General features: G+C 55.3%; 1 protein-coding gene across 1 annotated transcript; it reads right to left on the bottom strand.

Moving 5' to 3' along the window:
• Positions 1-11,526: 11,526 nt before the first annotated feature.
• Positions 11,527-18,357, bottom strand: Dusp7 (dual specificity phosphatase 7). The gene is made up of 3 exons (XM_050139581.1): positions 17,627-18,357; positions 15,803-16,237; positions 11,527-13,421 (listed from the first exon to the last, which is right to left on the bottom strand). Exons 1-3 carry the CDS (start codon positions 18,141-18,143, stop codon positions 13,114-13,116), a joined length of 1,260 nt encoding a protein of 419 aa, XP_049995538.1. The 5' UTR covers positions 18,144-18,357; the 3' UTR covers positions 11,527-13,113.
• Between the last annotated feature and the right edge of the window lie 872 nt (positions 18,358-19,229).

Genomic DNA, 19,229 nt, shown 5'->3' with positions numbered 1-19,229 from the left:
ACCCCTTTTTATTGAACACTGGCTTCAGTGTCCACACTCACACTAAGTATGAACCTAGTGGAATGAGCTGGAGAGCTTGAGTCAAGTCTTTAGGTTTGGGTACCGATTGCTGCTGGCCCCAGATGTTAGGGAGGAGAGTCTGTTGCTACCAGTTTAGGACCCTGATTCCCCCAGGCCACAGGCTCAGACTATCATGATTAGGAAGGGAGGCTACCTTCCTTCACAGGTGTGCCCCTAGGCACAATGGCCTGACACTCTGTTCCTTCTGCATGGCGTGCCTATCTGTCTCTGTCTCTGACCCGCCACGGGGACCCACTGCCCCTTGTGCCTGCTGCCGGCTGCTGCCACTCGGGGAACGATGCCGTTTTATTTTTATCATTACAATAGTCCGATGCCATCTGCCCTTAGGGTGATGACCTGGGACAGGTAGAAAGTCCACCACAGTTGGCCCCAGCAGTCTGTACCCCCCAAAACTTTTGAGCACCCTCTGTGCATGCACTACTTCTGTCCTGGGAAGGGCTGTCTCACCTCCCCAGGGAACCCCACGTCTGATGAGGTGTCTTCATTGTCCTCACTCAGGTGAGACTCAAAGAAGTGAAGTGACCTGCCCGAGAGTCACACAGAGGGTCCCTTCTGAAGGTGGGCTACAGACCAGTCTTTGCCCACCTGAGATCTCTGATTCTGTCCATCATCTTTAAGGAGGGCAGGAACTCACTGTGTGGGACTTGCAGTTACAGCCCAGAGAGGATCCTATAGCCTGGAGTCACTGACTAGCTCAGGAAGCCGTGGGTGCATTTGCAAGGAATACAGGCTGGTGGCCCAGCTGCTATGGGTTTTTTTATTTGTCCCATGCCCACCCTAGGCTGCAGTATTTTCTGGTGTGAGTGCCAAAAATGCTTTCAGGTCACTCCACATAAATCTCAGTGTGAGTGTTGCCACTGGGCTTAGGCAAACTGTTCCGTGCCGAGTCTCCAGCTAAGAATACTTTGTCACCTGGCCCAGCTACAGTGTTGGCCGGCCTTGCCATTACTGAATCTTTGTGTCCTTCCCCTCCATGGGGTGGGGGGAAGGACAGAGTGGAATCCTCTCATAGGAACTCCCTTGAAACATGCTGACTGGGCCTTCTGGCTATGCGGCACTGGCATGTTTGGCCCAGCAGGTGTTCTGCAAGAACTCAGAGTCTGAACTGGGGTCATCATCAACAGCAGTCTGGCCAAGAGTGCAGCCCCAAGGGATGCTGGGACTGAGACCAGGAAGGACCTGGCTGCAAGCCAGTGTCCCATCAGGGGTAAAGCTACAGTGAGACTCCAGAGACACAGCGTCCTGGCCCTTCTGAGGACTTCTGTGGCTTGTTGCACCTCTTCTTTGGGTTTTAGTGGCCTCTGCTTAGGACAGGCCCTATCTGGGCAGGTGCCCTTGATCTAGAAACTCATTACCTCACCCCGATGACAGGGGGTTGGTCCCCACTGTCTGTAGGCCAGGCTCCCATTCCTCCAGGCAGTTTCACCCTCTCAGCCTCCTGGACAGACGCCATTCCTGAAAGACACTACCTAGGAACTGAAGGGAATTGTAAGTGCTCAGAAGTCCAGGCCTTGCTTGTATGCCGGGGGCCGGGCCCTTAACTTCCTCCCAAAGCCCTGGGTTCTTTGACACAAAGAACTCTAAAAGCAAGACTGGCATCTGGGGCAGGGGGATGCTTGGCCAGCCTGGTTTGAGAGGGCACCCACTTTTACCTCAGACTGCCTAATGATGGCCCAGGATGAGCTCGGCAACTTCAGCAAAGGCAGTACCTCTAACCCTATGTTCCTAGGAGACCTGGGCAAGAACCCAGATGAGGATGCCAGGGCACGTGGCTCTGGGCTGAGCTGGGCATTTCCTGCTGATGGATGCCAGGGCTCCACTCCCCTGGAGGGCTGATTCTTTAGGGTTAGTCAGAGGAAGTGAGGCAGGGTAAATGGGCAAAGCGTATGCAGGGCCACCAGGCCTGCAGAGACTGTGGTGGCAGGAACTGCGAAGGCAGCCCTACCCAGGAGGTCTCCCACACCCAAACATGCCGTGTTTACCCTCCACATCTATCATATTGCTCAGTGTCCAGGAACCACCCTGAGCCCAGCCCTGTGTTCCAGCTCCCTCCTCAGCTCTGCCTCTTACCTGCCAGAGACGTTAGAGTCACAGTGCGTCTGTTTACTTTAAAGACTTTCTTTTTTTTTTCTTTCTTTCTTTTTTTTTTTTTTTTTTTTTTTTTTTTTTTTTTTTTTTTTTTTTTTTTTTTTTTTTTNTTTTTTTGGTTTTTCGAGACAGGGTTTCTCTGTAGCTTTGGAGCCTGTCCTGGAACTCCCTTTGTAGACCAGGCTGGCCTCGAACTCACAGAGATCCGCCTGCCTCTGCCTCCCGAGTGCTGGGATTACAGGTGTGTGCCACCACTGCCCGGCTATTTTTTTAAAAATTAGTCAGGCGGTGGTGGCACATGCCTTTTATCCCAGCACTTGGGAGGCAGAGGTAGATGGATCTCTGTGAGTTCAAGGCCAGCCTGGTCTACAGAGTGAGTTCCAGGGCAGTCTCCAAAGCTACACAGAGAAACCCTGTCTCAAAAGACAAAAAAAAGAAAAAAAAAGAAATTCTGTGTATGTGGAGGCGAGTATGCACACGTGTGTGTGGGTGCCTGAGGAGGCCAGCAGTGGATCCCCCTGGAGCTGGAGTTACAGGCGGTTGTGAGCTGCTGATATGGATGCTGAGAATCAAACTCAAGCAGGGTGTGTGCTCTTTTAACAGCTGAGGTGCTGGAGCCTGTCAGTACGGATCAGATGGCCGGGGCTCAGAGCCTCGGGTTCTTACCTACAAAGTGGGGACAATGGTGAAACACACGTGGCCCTAGTCCATCCATTGCCAACACAGGGCGGCCACTCTCCAGGTGTGTTCCACTCTCAGGGCCCTGAGCTTGAAAGATCCCATTGTGGGAGAGCCTGGGCCCATGCTGTACAGAAGGGCCAAAAAATGCTCTTGTTGGAGCAGGCTGCTCAAACGGCTATGATCCCCGGACCCATTGCCTTGGCCCTCTGCTCGCCTCTGGGTCTTTGGACCCATGTAAACTATCAATACCTTTGTGGCCTTCGGGTCCGAAGGTGCCTGGAACTACAACCTGTACGCGTCCCACAGTCCTTGCTTCTTTGGCAGGAAGTTGGGCCCCAAATGGCTGGATTCTAGTCCTGATCACAGGAGACAGTGTGGCGGTTGATCTATTTTGCGATTTGGTTTCCAGACAAGGGTCTCTTCACAAAAAGCAAGGTGAAAGGTGAAGGCTCTTATCCACCTTCAGCTTGGCCAACCCCAGTTCAAGCCAACCTCTTGAGCCTCTGTGTAGTCAGGTGTCCACAGCAGACTGAGGCTAACCCCAAAATGAGTAAATCTGGCCTTGGACTAGTTCACCTTAATGGAAAGCCTTGAGCAGCAGAAGGCTAGGCAGAGGACAAGGACTCAAACAAGAGTCGCCTTTCTCCTCCCCCTCTCAAAGGCTGTGTTGCCCTGTTCCACCTCAGTGCTCCTTCCTTGGGGTCAGACAAACTGGGGACAGAAGGTACAGGTGGAAGAATGGCACCTCTCAGTATGGCCAGCTCAGATGAAGCCTCATCAGCCCATTGCCCTGCCCTTTTCCCACACGGGGAGATCAAGGCTGAGAAGCAGGGCTAGCATCCTCATAGGGAGCCAGAAGGAGGAAGACAGAGATCAAGAGGGTCCCTGGGACCCATGTGGTTGAACCAGACAGCGTCCTGGGCCTGGCTGGGGGTGGGGGGCAGCAGAGCTCTGTCCGGGAGGCTGTTGATCCAATCCAACAATGATGAAACGGCCCCTTTGTCCTGCGGCGCCAAAGTTGCTGTGACTGGAGGAGGCGTGACGTGAAAGGGTCATTGTTCCCACTTGGGCAGCCACTCAGGGAGCTGGAGGACCAGCCCATGGCAGGCTGCGTGCCAAGGCTGTAGCCCTTGCCTGTTGCCTGTGGCTGCTCGGGATGTCCTGGGCTTTCTGCCTCTGACCCATGGCCAATCTCTCTTCCTCTTGAGCAGCCAGGCTAGACACAGGTGTCCCCAGAACCAGAATCCTGCAGATCCTGAATGGGGTGCTGGCTACTTCACACACAGGTGAACCTCATGACTCTAAGTGCCACCCAGAGCTTGGAGGTAAAGGTGCTTTGTCCTGGGGCAAGGAAACGTGCCAGTGACATTCATATCCCAAGGCTGTAGCCTCAGGGGCAGCTCCTCCCCACCCCTTACCCCCTGGTACCTTGTCGATGAGGAAAGAGAAGCAGAGGAAAAACGTGGGTGCTCCTAGCCAGCACAGTGGGAGTTTATCTGTTGATATCCCCAGACCTGATGGGTGTCCTTGCCCCACGGGTACCTGAAGCCCTGCTGCCCCAGTTCCCACCCTTCTCTTGTTTCTCCAAGCCCCTCTCCTGAACTCTTTCAAAAGCCCAAACCTGATCAGGTGCTGGCCCCGCTTCAAACCTGCCACAGCCTGCCCCCCACAACCCAAATCTCATGTTCTGACACTGCTGTTCAGAGCCTCCCTCAAGGCATAGAAGCAGCAGAGGGGGAGAGGTTTGCCTGGGTCCTCCCAGTTCTGTGCAAGAACACTAACCGCAGCTTTTCCTGCCAGGTACAACTTCAACCCTCGCTCCTACAGGTCTGCTCCAGTTCTCCTGAGCTTCTCTCTTTCCCCCTAGGGCTAACTGTCTCCTCATCTCTACAGCTCACTGGGTGTGTGCTCAGGAATATCATCAGGGCTCCAGGGCAAAGCTAAAGCCCCTTCTCCCTGCCCTAGGTGGGCCAGCTGGCTCCAGGGTCCAGACCTCCTCAACGTACCTCTCCAGGCCCCCTCTCTCCACTGCCTCCCCAGCTGCAAGCATCAAGTTTCAGGCCGGGCCTGTCCCCAGCTAACGAACCCCTCCCCCAGTCCTAGCTAACAAACCCCTCCCCCAGTCCCAGCTAACGAACCCCTCCCCCAGTCCCAGCTAGGCTTTGGCTCTGCTCTCTACTTCTTTCCCTGGAGGGATGCAGCTAATTAACCGAGAGGGTTTAATTAATCAATTAGTGTGGCCTCCAGACCCCTCCACTTAGCTGGGGCAATGGCAGGTCTTTGTGAACAGGAGTGGCCAGAACCTTCTCTGGCTGGAACCTAGCCAAGGGCAGGGTAGCAATCCGGGTGGGCAGAGGCGGTGGGATAGCACGGGGCGGGGGGGGGGGGGAGCCCAGTGCCACCTCCTCAGCATCACGATAAGCCTGGACAGGCAGGATTGGGTAACCCGACCATGTGAAGGGATGGAAGGGGGCAGGCCCTCTGGGGACCTTGGCAATACCTCTATGTGTACAGTTTACAAAGACAGATAGATAGTCAGAGCTGACCATGTTCCCCAGGTGGCCCAGGGGATGGCCAGCTGGACCTGGTCCAGGGTTGATACTGTACAGGGGCTCACAGCAATCAAAAGCGACATGACTCTCACTTGGAAAATGAAGTTAGGGAAGGGGCTCACAGAGAAGACAGATAAAACGGAGCCATTTGAAAGGGATGGTGGGTAATTCTACATTCTAGAAAGAGAAAGTCTCACACGCACAAGGACTGGAGGCAGGATGCTCAGAAAGTTAGGGTTCACTGGAAGGTGCCGCTCCCTCTGAAGAGTCTCCAGGCTGTGTTTCCTAGTAGAGCTGGTGTCTCTGCCTCTCTCTTCCCGCTTATATGCTCTGGTAGGACAGCACTGACTCCATTCCGCGTTTCCCTCACTGTTAACTGTCCCCTTCCCAGTAACCCGCAGATACACTGAAATCCCTTCAGTGGGGCCTCCCTGTTCTACTTCCGGAGACACTGTTCCTGGTGATGTTACGGCTTAGGAAGGAAATCAAAACCAAAAGTCTCCTTGAAGAGCTGGTGAGATGGGTCAGTGTGCTTTCTGCCAAGACTAACAACTGGAGCTCTATCCCCTGGGTCCCCTGGATGGAGCATAGTGACTCCTGCAAGTTGTCCTCTGACTCCACAACATGCCCAAGTACATGTATGACCACACAAACAAACCATTTTAAAAATCTTCAACACCGAAGGTCCCTTTGTCTACCAGCCCAAGCCAGTGTGGCATCGTCCTGACCATGGCTGTATTGCTCTGCCTCGGCTTCCTCATCGCCCATCAGGGTTGGCCCAGCCCCTCCCCGTGTAGGCTGCAGGGAGGATTAAAGGAGTTTATCATCTTAAGCCTGCAGGACACCCTGAGGGAGCGAGCGAGGGGGGGGGGCACACTGGGTATGTTATTATCATCATCACTCTTGCTGCAGTTAGAACTGCTAGGGATCCCACGAGTCAGCACAATCCCAGGCAGAGCCAACCAGGAGGGGCAGTGCAGACCAGGCAGGGGCTCGGAACACGGAGGGATGCTTAGCTAGGTCTCCAGCCTCTGCCAAGGACAGGGAATTTTCGGTTTTCGCAAGTCAGCGACAATAGGCCAGCAGGAAAGCCAAATAGTCCGGTTCTTTCCCTTCGGAAGCCAAGTCAAAAAAAAAAAAAAAAAAAAAAAAAAAAAAAAAAAAAAAAAAAAAAAAAAAAAAAAAAAAAAAAAAAAAAAACCAGAACACAGGTGTTTGCCCCAGAAATGCCATTTCTGGGCACGATGCCCGAGGGAGAGACGCACAGATGTACAGAAATCCCACTCAGACTCTGTCCAGAAGTACGGAAGGGATAAGGCAGAAGTTAGACCAAGGAGGGCCGTTACCATTCAGCCTCTCTTCCCCCACGGAGACGGCATAGAGAAAAGCAGAGCCTGGGACTAGGGGTCTGGGGCAGGTGGGAGCAAGCCTTTGCCCCTGTCGGGCCTATGCCTGACAGACACCATCCCCAGCTCCCAGCTTTTCAGGGAGGAAGAGAGGCAGAACTGGGTAGATGCAAGGCTTGGATGGTTTAGAGGGCCTGGTGGGGGCTTCCAGAGATGCTGGGCTACAGTGGGCCGGCTGGGAAGCTGTGAGGAAGGACATAAGAATAGGATAGGACATGAGCAGATCCAAAGACAAGACTCAAAGGGAGTGATGACGGCCTTTTCTAATGGTCACAAGAGGATGGCAAGAATCCCGGCTGGACACCAGACCAGAGCATGGAGGAACAGTCTGTAGAGCTGGGATCAGAGGCTAAGTACCCTCTGCTAAGAGCAGTCTGATTTCCCTAGCCTTCAGAACCAAGTGAAGGAGGGTTCCCCTAGAAAGAGAGGAAGCACAGGGAAACGGAAGAGGGTACTGGGAAGGGGTCTGCTGCCTGCCCACTTTGTCTTGGCAGCCCTTAGACCCCGCCAAGGGACTTCATCACTGGCCCTCTTAGGCTGGGCACTGGCCCCTGGGCTCCTCTTGGTTACTGAGGCCAAGCTGTCCGGTCGTTGGGACAAGACTGAGGGTTTGAGTTTGAGGGCCAGGTCTCTCCAGGTCATTATCCTCATCAGGCAAGCAAGGACTACAGAAGGTGGCCTGCCCATGGTCTCTCAGTGAATTGGCAGTAGCTGTCCCCTGAAAGGTGCCCTTCAGCAAGGGTGGGGAGGGCCTATGTAAATGATGATCACTGTGGCTTACATTCCCAAATCTCTGAGAAGGCTGAGAAGGGCCTTGGGGTTGTGCTTTTCTGGGAAGGGGAAGGATGGGTGTTGAAGCTCGTGTGGGGAGGGAAGAACCCGAGGATGCTCTGAGAGGTATCTCGTGGATGCTCAGTGTGGAGGATAGTGAAGGGTAATACAAGCTGCACTCAGGAGGTATGAGGAGAATCTGAGACCCATGCCAGCCCTGCCTAAGGGCCATCGTGTGTGTGTGTATGTATAGTCACAGGTGTTCATGTGTATGTGCACATACATGGGCAGACCAGAGGTCAACGTAGGGCATCAACTGCTCTTCTACCTTAGTTTTGGAGACAGTCTTTTACTGAAGCACACACTGATTTGGCTAGACTGGCTAGGAGAAGGCCCAAGGGATCCTCCTGTCTGCTTTTCCAGCTCAGATAGCAGGCACACGCTGCAGCGACTGGTATTTATACGGATGCTGGACATCAGAATTCAAGTCCTCATGTCTAGCCACAAATACCATCTCCTAAGAATTGGACCCATGAGGCTGGCAGTCAGGATTCCAGGACACAGACCCTCTGCTCACATGTGACATCCACTTCCCATAGGGACAAGCCTCATTGGTCTGTCAACTCCTGGGCCCTGTGATCCAGCCCTCCGGACCCACCCTGAATGACTGCCCAGTCTCCTCCTCATTCATCCCTTGGCCTGTACACCTGCTTTTCGGACGACCTTCCACGCAGCAGCTAGGACATGGGACAATTCCAATTAGACCCTGACAGCCTTGAACTGGAAGTCACCAAGGGAGCCTTTTGCCCTCAGAAGGGGTCTCCCGTGGAAAGGAACTGCTCCCCTTGCTTTACCTGCAGGCGCTCAGGTAAGAGGATGTGTGGCCATGGAAGTGCCCATAGAGCGCAGCTCTGTGGCAGGTAGTGTCTGGGAAGGTGTGTCGTCACAGAAGCTCTGGAAAGGGGGCTGGCCACCTAGGCAAGGTGGATTCCTTTCTGGCCTAGAGTCCTTGACAGGGCCTCACGTGGCCCAGTCAGGAGACAATGAGGATAAGGCCCCTGGGAGCTTTTAAATGCTGGGATTTAACGTCTAGGTCTGGGAAGGGCTGATGTCACTCACTGCACACACGATGGGAGGAGGTTGCAGCCAGAGGCAGGCTCTCTCCTTCATCTCTGTGGGACTTGCTTGGACCTGTTCAGCCTGAGAAATGAGGAGGCCTCACACACGCACATGAGCATGTGTGTCTGGCCTCTCATAGGGCCTGAGGGAGAAAGGTTTCCAGACTGATGGAGAAGGCGGGGCCTTGAGAAAAGATTGACAGCCGGGTGAGGAGTGACTTCCTCCTTGGTACTCCGATTCTGAAGCTTCCTTGGGTCTGCTAGGTCTCTGGCATCAGACGGGATCAGTGCAGGGAGGCTTCTGGGACAGGAGTGTGCTATGTCTTGGTGCATAGAAGAAGCGGGGAGAAAGATGCTCTCCCTGTCCCAGGGTGTCCAGAGGTTCATGTTGGCATGCTCCTTAGAGAAGCCAGACTCCTGCCCAGACCCTATGGCTTCTGTTTGGTATAGGTGCTGTTGTACCCGGGTACACCCATACTGAGACACAGACTCCCAGTACCTGAGTTTGCTGGGCAGTAACAGCGGCAGGGAGACGTCAGGTTCCAATCAAGACCTGCTGCCACCCTACCCCGCCCCGCCCCATACAGAGGCAGGAGTGTTTTCGATCTTGAGGGTGGCAGATAGGTAGTGACCCCTATCCTAAAGGCTGTCTTTCTCATCCCAGACTCAGAGCAGGACCACTCTAGGGAACCGTACATCTTTTATGCGGTCTCCTTGTTCACACACCCCCTCAAGGTGACGAGTCCACATTGCTTCAAGTGCTTCTTGGTGTTCAGCCTTAGTCACTCTTGCTGTTGCAATCGGATTCATTTATCAGAAGACAAGTTGAGGGCCCATTATCCTGCCACCCAGGCTGACATCACAGAGCTTTCCCTGGGGCATGTTCCCATTCCCGAGACTGCCCAGCCAGCACAGGAAATGGCTGGTGCATGAATGTGCCAATGAGTAAGTGGCTTGGTCCTTCTCCCATGAGAAAGCTACAAAGCGGCAAAGCAGTGGCATTCTTTGGGCTCCTGGGGAAGAGTCTGAGAGGGCAGAACAGGGACCTTGTAGGGCTAAGCGGATCAGAAGGAGGGTGTCAGGGTAGAGCAGCCGAGGATGCTGCCTGAGAGCCAGTGTTCAGCCTAAGTTCAGGGGTGGCTGGTGCCTGGGGGCCCAGCCAAGGATGGGTTTGGAATGAGCAGAACCGTTGGAAGAATCCACAGGGGTGGAGTCTGGGGTCCAGAGCTGCCTAACCGAGCCCAAGGTTTCTGAGTAGGGAACCAGGACACAGCTACTCAGCCGTGACCTGGACAACTGACCCCTAGTCTTAGCCAGGCAGCATAAAGGTGGAATTTTTATACAGTGAGGATACTGAGGGTCAGAGAGACCACGGGCTTAAGGTTCCATGGTTGGGAAGCGATGGGGTTGGCCCCCTTCATGCACTCTTAAGCCCTCAGTCCTCAGCTTGAGGAGTCTGTTCAGGAAGTGACTGTTGTTCCCACCCCCATAATGTCCTTGGGCACACTGGCACTGCCAGGCACTTACTCGGCCTGTTAAGGGCCCAGCCCCCAGCCAGGCGCCCGCGGGCTTCCCCAACCCCAGGCAAGGGCACCAAGAGGGAACAAAGGCGCAGTCTCTGCCTTCTCAGACACCCACCCCTGCCTGCCCCTGGCACAGAAAGACCGTGGCCCTGAGGAACTCTGACAGCAAAAGTAGCAACCACCCCTTTGCCAACACTGTGAGAACCCCCACTTCTCTGGCTTTCGACTTGCAGGAATATGGGGTCCTTTACTCTGAAGTCTCAAGCACCGAATGGAGGCTGCCAGTCACAGCAGCCAGTTGAGCCACCTATGGTGGCAGAACCTGGCCTCTCTCTGTCTTAGGCCACACTGAGAAGGTAGTGACTGTTCTGATACTGAGACTCATGAGCAGCAATGAGCCGAGGTCAGAGAAGAGCCTGGATATGGAGGGGAGCATCCTGGGAGAAGTGAGGCTGCCCTCACCTTTGACCCTGCCTACCGACCTTGCACCTGTATCCACCTGACACAGGCAGAGGATGGAAGCACCTCTCCAACAAGGGGGCACTGTAGCCCTCACTCACCAGAGCCACGTTCATGCTCCCAACGGTAGCCCATCAGTGGGAGCCCCAGTGGAGGCCTGAGCCTGCTACTTCCAGCTGCCCCCAGTGTGCCCACACCCTCACCAGAAAAACACGTGCTCACCATGCCAAACATGAGAAGGACTTAGTGTCTCTGTGAGCTTGGCTCTACTTAAGTTTTTTTCAAAACAGGGTTTCCCTGTATAGCTCTAGCTGTCCTGGAACTCGCTCTGTAGATCAAGCTGGCCTCGAACTCAGAGATCTACCTACCTCTGCCTCCTAAGTGCTGGGATTAAAGGTGAGCACCACCACCGCCCAGCTTGACTCTACTTTAAAGACAGTGACCGACAAAGGGTTAGGGTTAGACAGAAGCCCTAGCTGCTCCCTCCCATACTGGAGCACTTCCTGGCAGACTCTAGGCAAGATGAGGCCCACTCTCACAGAAACAGGCAACACTACTCCTGCCTCACGTTCCCATGCCCTTATTGAACACCATGACTCCATTTAAAGAAAAAATAATATTTATTTGCAATATAAACAAAGTCCCGTTGCTGGCTCGGGATATATATATATATATATGTGTGTGTGTGTGTGTGTGTGCGTGTGTGTGTATATGTATATATATATATGTAGGGTCACAAATTTTCCTTCATAAGATCATAAAGCAAAACTGGCCACCCTCTGGTATACCCTCATTTACATTCTGATCCATCTTTCTGGGGTTTTCTTTTTAAAACTGAGAGAGAGAGAAAGAGAGAGAGAGAGAGAGAGAGAGAGAGAGAGAGAGAGAGAGAGACCATGTATACCATGTACAGCATGGATGTTTTTGTCAATTTCTCAACTGTGGCAAGATTTTAAGCTGCTGCCCTAAAGAATCCCTGAAAACCACCCTGTGAGGTAAGCTGTGGTGGGTGGCATTTCTGTGGCCTCCTCCACTGCCCATTGTGGGTGCTGGTTCCAGCAGGACCCCAGCACCCCTCTTCCCATTTCTCATGGTTTCTGACGAGAAGAGGCTTGGAAAGGAACCAAACTAGAGGAGCGTTATGGAACCCGTGGCTTTGGACACTGAGTGGCAGACAGAGCTTCAGACTCCCTCCACTGGCCTGTCCTTGCCCCTCCTGCCCCAGCCCTTGAGCTGCAATGGATGTTAAGTTGCCTGCAGGTAAAAGGCATGGGCAACACAGGCTAGGGCAGGCGTGCACCTGGGCAAGGGGGCTGAGAGTGGTAACTGGGTCAAAGCCACCGTGAGGATGAGGGACAAGACTGGGAAGGGGGGTGTGCCCCATCATCCATGCTTACCCAGGCACTGTGGGCTCCGTTCCCAGGTAGAGACAGAGAGGATGACACAGGCGGTGGGTAACTTATGAAAGGGCCAAGGCCCCACGGCTAATCTTACTGCTTGGCCTTCCCCTGCAGCACCACGCCAGCAAGACATGGCAGAACCACCACCTCATGCCTCAGAGAGATCTGCAGGACTCTCAGAAGGTGGGTAGGAGGGCAGACAGCTCAAAGGCCACTAGTACCCATCATGTACAACCCGCAGCAACTGGTCAGTGCAGTGTGGCACTGAACTGGGCCGGGCCACAAGCAGGAGATGGTATAACCAGGGGAACTAATGCCCAGAGAGCAGCAACCCACCCTTTCAAGAACACCTGCTGGGAAAACAGAGGCTTCACACATGTGCAAAATGCATTTGGTCAGGAACATGTGGTCTGTCTTTTCCATTGAAAACAAAAAGAACACACACCAATGGTTGTTTTTTGAAATAGGAAGAAACCGAGAACACATCTCTCTCTCTCTTGCAGATTAAGAAAAGGGTGAAATATTGGTTTCTACAACCCACTGTCGCATGTAGCCTGAAAAATAACACTTTTTGTTTAAAAAAAAAAAAAAGAAAGAAAGAAAAACTGAGAAGAGCTTGAAAACTCTGCTCCAGGGAGCTTGGATTTACCTGCCAGAAGTAGTAAACTCAGGTCTGTGGATATGTCTTTAAAAACAGTCAGAATGGCCGGGCCATTAGCAGAATGAATGTCCTGGGGTAGAGGCAAGGCCCCGCTGGCCTCCAAGCCACGAGTCTGAAAGTTGAGGCCAATGCTCACTTCAGCATCACATGTCTGGAAAGCTGAAGCCACTCTGGCGAGTGCTACCACAGTGGCCTTGCTGTGAGCCCTGCCCAGGACAACATGGGAGCTCAGCCACTGCTCAGCCTGGTTCTCTGGACACAGGTGACATCTGTGGGTTGAATCCAGGGGAGCAGCAGGCGAAGCCCCCCCCCCCCATCAGGCCCTGTGGAAGACTGGGAGACCCTGGTGCTGTGCCCATTAGTGCATCAGGCCTCACGTGGACTCGAGTGTGTTGATCGGGAACAGGTTGTGGTTGGTGGGCGTGGAGAAGTAGAGCTGCTCACTGGGTGCGTGGTTGTCGCATGGGCTGCTGAGCCCCAGCGTCCGCTCAAAGTCCAGCAGCTGCCCCATGAAGTTGAAGTTGGGCGAGATGTTAGACTTTTTCCTCTTAACGAATTCATAGGCATCGTTGAGGGACAGGTTCATCTTCTGCATCAGGTAGGCTACAGTAACCGTCACCGAGCGGCTGATGCCTGCTAGGCAGTGCACCAAGACGCCACACTTCTTGGAGCGGGCTTCATCTGAAACACAGGGGCATGGGTCAGAGTAGAACCATCTCCAAGCAACCTCCCAAACAGATGTGCAGATGGGTCACAGAAGGGCTGAGGGACAGAGGATAGCCTAGTGACCGGCCAACACAGCGGATAAAGCCCAGCACACACAGGGTAGCAGAGAGCAATACCATGCTACACAAGTGAGCCCCAGACCACCTCTGTGCCTCCGGATCCTCCTCTGTGCACTCTGACTTTATTTATTCTCACTGCTTTTGTAGGGACCTGAGCCAAGGAAGGCTTCACCAAGCACGAGTTACTGTCTGTCACCACTGGGATCACTACTAGCCCCACCATGGCCACAAGTGGTACAAAGGGTGTCACCCACATCCTCTTGATGGCACCACAGCCAGTAAGCCCATTGTGTCAATGTGAAAACAGACGCAAAAACAAAGTGACACACACAGAGGGTCCTTCTACTTAGTACCCACTCCCATGGGGACTCTCAGGACATCCTGGAATGTGGGCTTGAGGCAGGCACCCGGGCCCAGAATAGTCATGTACTCTACCCAATCAGTCCCCAAGGCCTTAACTCCAGCTCCCAAAGACCCAGGGATGGGCATGACATCTTCCACAACAAGTCTCCTTTCCTCCTCCCCCAACCCCTCCAGCTTCCCCCAGGGCCATCAAGGGCACCTCTGCCTGGCACACAGTATCAACTCTGCAAACACTGACTGAGCTACTGAAGAGTGGCCCTGGGATCTTCTATCCTAGACCCTACAGCGGTAGCTTCTTTACCACTGCTGCCAGGGACATGAACAAAAACGAGACAGTCCCAGGGTCCTTAAGGTCCCACCTCTAAGCCTCCTGGAAGCCAGGCACACAGTAGGGAATTGCTACTCTCCTATAAGATACACTTGTTCACCAATAATTCTTTACTGCCTCTGGTCTGGCCAAGTTTTCCTTCACCATCTCCGGTCACCTGAGGGGATCTACTCCTAAGCAGACAGGAGGACTGACAGGCTGGCCAGTGGCTCTGGAACTGAGAGCAAGACTGGAGCAGAGGTGACAGGGATGGCTCTGTAAAGAGTAAAGAGATCTGACTCTGAAATTTGGGGACAGGGGGAGAAAAAAAGACCCCAGAGAGGGTCAGCTTTCAGAGTGTGGTGCAATTCTGTCTCACTGAATCCTTATGGGAGGCTGGGACCCCGATTCCTTCCCTTGTCATCTGAGGGGAACCTTCCCTTCCACCTCTGCATCCTGTTCCTTATTCCTCACCAGAAATGGAGGAGAGCTTTTAAGACTAAAAACCACCCACAAGTCAGGCCTTAGTCTTGAGCAACCTGGGGTCCCTCTCTCTGCACCTTCCTTTGTGGGAGCCCAAACACTGAGGTTAGCACCCCCAGAGTGCTTGGCTCTGTCCCCTGGGGCAGGGCTGGAAACTCTGGGCAACCCCTCCCCCAGGACTCAGCTTCCTTCCTTCCTCCCAACCCCGGGCACCTAGTTTTGGTTCCCAGTAAGCGGATGAGGCGGGGAAGCCTCCCACTTCCTGTTGTTAAAGTTAGCCAGGCCTAGCTGACACCAAACGCCCTCAGCTGGACACAGTGGCCATCAATCTGGAAAACACTGCCCAAGTCCTCCCTCACCCGGCCACTGGAGGCCGGGCAGAAACAGAAGCACCAGGCTCAGAGAGCACAGGGTTTATGTTTATTCCGAGCCTGTGTCCTTTCCTGGCTGCCTGGTTAGGACTCCAGGCCAGAGGAGATGACCTCCAAGCCAGCTGGCCAAGGAGGAAGCAGGAGGGGGAGCCGGAGTCAGCTGAGGTCGGGGATGGAGGCCTTCCTCAAGCTGCCTCCACCTTCTTCTATATAGGCAGCTGAGACCATCTGGGTCCCATAGAGTCACTTGGGGGCATCGCAGGTCCGAAATTGCCCATTTGGGGTCAGTCTGGCTCCAGGGCAACCTTCTAGCCCTTTCAGGTCCACAATAAAGCTCAAAGAGGCATCGTGACAGCCCCATCCTGGAGAGGCACATGTGTAGGGGCGTGATGCAGAGCCAGTGAGACCCGTGGGAGTCTGCGAGCTGTGATGTCTCAGCTTGGTGCATTGAAACTACAGCAAAGCCAGAGAAACATAGACTGGACCACAGAGAGCCCAGGAGGCGCTAAGAGCTGGGGGAGCCCAGGATTCAGGGGAATGCTCAGGTCCTAACAGGTAAAGGGGCCCAAGGGACTCAGTGAGTCACAGCAAGCACGGGTACACCCACGGGCACACGCTGGCACATGCAGAGCACACACAGGTCTTGACAGGCCCAGAGGTACCCAGTTGGGCAGGGGCGACACCCAGCGTCCCTCACACACCTTGCCTCGCCTGCCCACCCACCCACTCTGTCCAGTGCACAAGGATACTTACCGATGAAGCTGATGGCCTCCGGGAAGAACTGAGAGAGGTTCTGGCTCCAGTGGTCAGAGATGGGGATCTGCTTGTAGGTGAACTCACCGCCATGCTCAAAGGCATTGGGCAGGTTGGGTGTGACATTGAGGATATATTTGATGCCGTACTTGCCAAGTACATCCAGGTTGGTAGAGTCCTTGGCACAGCCGAGGTAGAGGTAGGGCAGAATCTGGACTGGAAAGGCTGGCTGACTGGATGGCACAGGGCTGCCATCCGACTCAGTGGCACTGCTGGGCAGCTCTCGGTCTGACTCGCCATCCGAGCAGTCAGAACTGATGCGCAGGCCCCCCAGGCCCAGCACGGAGGTGGGTGGCGAGCCACTCGGAGAGGACGAGCTGTCCACGTTAGTCTCACAATGCTCTGAGTATTCTGTCTGGAACTTGTTGAAACCACCTGTGGCCAGGGCAAGATGGGGGTCTGGTGAGTCCAAAAGGGCCACAAAAGACTATTAATGGCCAGGATTCCCCATGTCAAAGGCCACAACACGTCCACATCAAAGGACAATGTGAGCATGCCAAACACATTACACATGCACCCACTCGTGTGTTCTTGCCGTCAAAACTAATGCCACCTCACAGGTAAAGAACCCGAGGCCTAAACTCTGAGCCCTTTCCCATAATCCTTCAGGGATACTGACCATACCATGTGAAACAGAGCACCTGAGGACAGGCCCAGCTCACGTCCCTTCTGTAGCACCCACATATACTTAACACACCTGGGGGCTCAGCAGTAGCTACTGGATAGAGAAGAGCCAACAATCCCATCCCAGGCAAGCACCTGTAGGTCAGCAAAGCCCTATTCCAAAATGAGAGACGAGCCAGAGCACATATGGACCAGTCGGAGGCAGAGAGCCTAGGCAACCACACTTGTAGAGAGTGGTGTGAAGGTACTGTTGGTCCTCTCCCCCAGCAAGGGGGGAAACGGGTACTAGCGATCCACTTTTCTCTGGAGCCTTTCCTCAACACAAGCACGCCCCCCCCCATACGTGACTCACAGAGAAGGGCCATGGGGGGCTATACAAGGACAGGAGAGACAAGGAGCACCATGCAGCTAGGCATGGCCCTGCGGCACCCGAGGGTGCCGCAGGACTCCCCTCCCCTCCCTGCCTGTGTGCTGCCAGAAAGAGGCCATTTTGGAATGTTAATTGGAAACACCGGCTGCAGCCACTAGCCCCCCTGCCGGCCGCCTGCCAGCCTCCCCCTTCTATAAACTCAGGCGCAATGGGAAGACAACCCCCCCCCCCAACACATACACACACCTGGGCAACTGCCCACATCCTGCCCAAGTGCCTCCAAGAAGCTGCAATCCTGGTAGGTTGGGGCCATACTAGGATCCCAGAGAAACCGACATAAAACGGCCCCCAAGCACAGGAGGTTGGGTGGTTCTGTGAAAGGTGCCTTCCCAGCCCTCTAATGACACGAATTCCATGCTAGCCTGTGGGCCCTGTTCCTTTATGGGTTCCAGCTGCGATCTCTGAGGAGCTCAGCGGAAGCCTGTGCGCTGTTGTCTCCCCATCAACAGGGGTAAAAAAAATAAATCGGAAGGAAAAAAGTTTGTTTCAATCACCAAATGGTGCTGAGAAAGAGGACACAGACTGGGTCCCCTGTGCCTGGCTAAACCCACAGCTTGGGGGATGGCTCCCAGAAGAAGGGCGGATTCGGGCCAGGGGCGACGTGGCGCCCGGCCTGGCCAAGCGTATGGAAAGGAAACAGCCTGCAGCGAGGGCGCCAGGGAGCAGCAGCGCAGCCCCAATGCCGTCTGGGGTCTAGGTTCTGCCCTCACCTTGGAGGTAGTAGGCCTGGCAGCCGTCGTCTCGCAGCTTCTGCAGGAGCAGGCCGAGAACCGAGGCAGGAGCGCCGGGCTCGGGCTGCCACTCAGCCGTGGCCTCGTCGTAAAGCAGAACGGTGGCTGCCTTGCAGCGCGTGGCGAAGCGCTCCTTGTCGGCATGGTTGGGAATGATGGAGCGGATGGGCAGGTTGCCCTTGCGCAGGCGGCGCAGCATGAGACCCGGTATGGCCAGGTTGATGGCCTTCTCGATGTGCGACGACTTGAAGAGCTCGTGCGGCCGGCAATCCAGCAGCAGAAGGGACGCGCCACCGCGCGCCTCCAGCTCCTCCTGCAGCCACTCGGCGCTCTTGCAGGGCATGGCCCCCGCTCCCGTCGTCGCTCCCGCCCCGATGCCTGCGCCGGACCCAGATCCCGCACCGGGCTCCGACCCCGCCCGGGTGCCCCCAGCCGCCGCCGCCCCCGAAGCCGACATGTGCGCCCGCACTGGGGGCCCGCGGAGCTGGTTTTTCATGGGGAGCCCGGGGCCGGGGCCGGGGCCGGGCAACCCAGCCCTGGGACGGCGCCCCGGCCGCGCTGGCCCCAGACGCGTCTCCGGGCGCCCGCCTCCCGCCGAGCCGCGCGCCCGCCGCCCGGGCCTCCCAGCCTCCGGCCTCAGTCCCGCCCGGCCGGCCCTCCGCGCGTGCCGCGGCCTGACAGCCCCAATTAAACCGCGGCTCCGGCGGCCGCGCGCCCGGGCGTCCTCCGGGAGGCGGGGCCGCGAGGCCGGCGCCCGGGCTTAAAGGCACCGCGCCTCCGCAGCCCCTCCCCCGCCAGCTGCGCGGGAGCGCCCTCGGCCGGCTCTTGCGATCCCGCCTCGCCGGGACCTGGCTAAGACCTGCCCAGGGGACCCAGCCAAGGAGCCCTCGTGGATCCCCTCTGGCTGAGCGCCTAGATCTGTGCCCTGCTGGAAGACTACACGGGGACCCCACCCAACATTTACAGAAGCAGAGTTTCTCCAGGACTGGGGTGTGGGGGGCGGTCACCCAGAGCCAACCTTCCCTCCTCTGGTCTGTTACCCTCATTCATTCTCGGATCTCGTTCATTCAACAAATGGAAACTGAATTCCTACTACGTGTCGTGCTCTGTGTTGGGCGGCCGCAGTTTTAGAAAATCGCATCACCCCCCATGGCCATAGGCTCCAGAAGGGTCTTACTCCAGCAAGTCTGCTAAGGGAGTCATCACCTAGGTGACTCGAGGGTAGGAGAGTTCAAGGACCACTGTCACCTACCGCAAGCACAGCTGAAAAAAATTCTGAAGGGACTATCCCTGGCTAAGGGAACGCGAGCTCTTTAAGAAAGCTTTTACAAATGTGGCTGTGGCTACCGCCACGTGACTTTCCCACTAGGGCGGGTGGGAGGGAGAAAGCGCTCCGTAATCTGCTTTCCTTCACCTACCTCCCTTTCCATGCACCAATCAACTTTTGCGGTAGGCGGGCACGGCGCGACAGATAGTCAATCACGGCCGAAAGAGGCTGCGGGGGAAGGAGGCGGGGCCCGCAGCGGGTTCCATCCAGCTGGAAGTGGGCGGGGTCTCGCGGAGCTCGCTATATAAATTCTCA

Source organism: Alexandromys fortis, unplaced genomic scaffold (genome assembly GCF_014885135.2).
Source record: "Alexandromys fortis isolate MF-2015 unplaced genomic scaffold, M_Fortis_MF-2015_v1.1 scaffold_36, whole genome shotgun sequence".
In the NCBI taxonomy this organism is placed as follows: Eukaryota; Metazoa; Chordata; class Mammalia; order Rodentia; family Cricetidae; genus Alexandromys; species Alexandromys fortis.
This window is presented reverse-complemented; position numbering and strand designations above follow the sequence as displayed.

What these genes read in the sequence shown, in the direction of transcription:
- Dusp7 (XM_050139581.1), bottom strand. Translation starts at nt 18,143, where the DNA reads ATGAAAAACCAGCTCCGCGGGCCCCCAGTGCGGGCGCACATGTCGGCT. An exon ending in CCAGGCCTACTACCTCCAAG is followed by an intron (nt 16,238 to 17,626) that starts GTGAGGGCAGAA and finishes CCCTGGCCACAG; the next exon opens with GTGGTTTCAACAAGTTCCAG. An exon ending in GGAGGCCATCAGCTTCATCG is followed by an intron (nt 13,422 to 15,802) that starts GTAAGTATCCTT and finishes CCTGTGTTTCAG; the next exon opens with ATGAAGCCCGCTCCAAGAAG.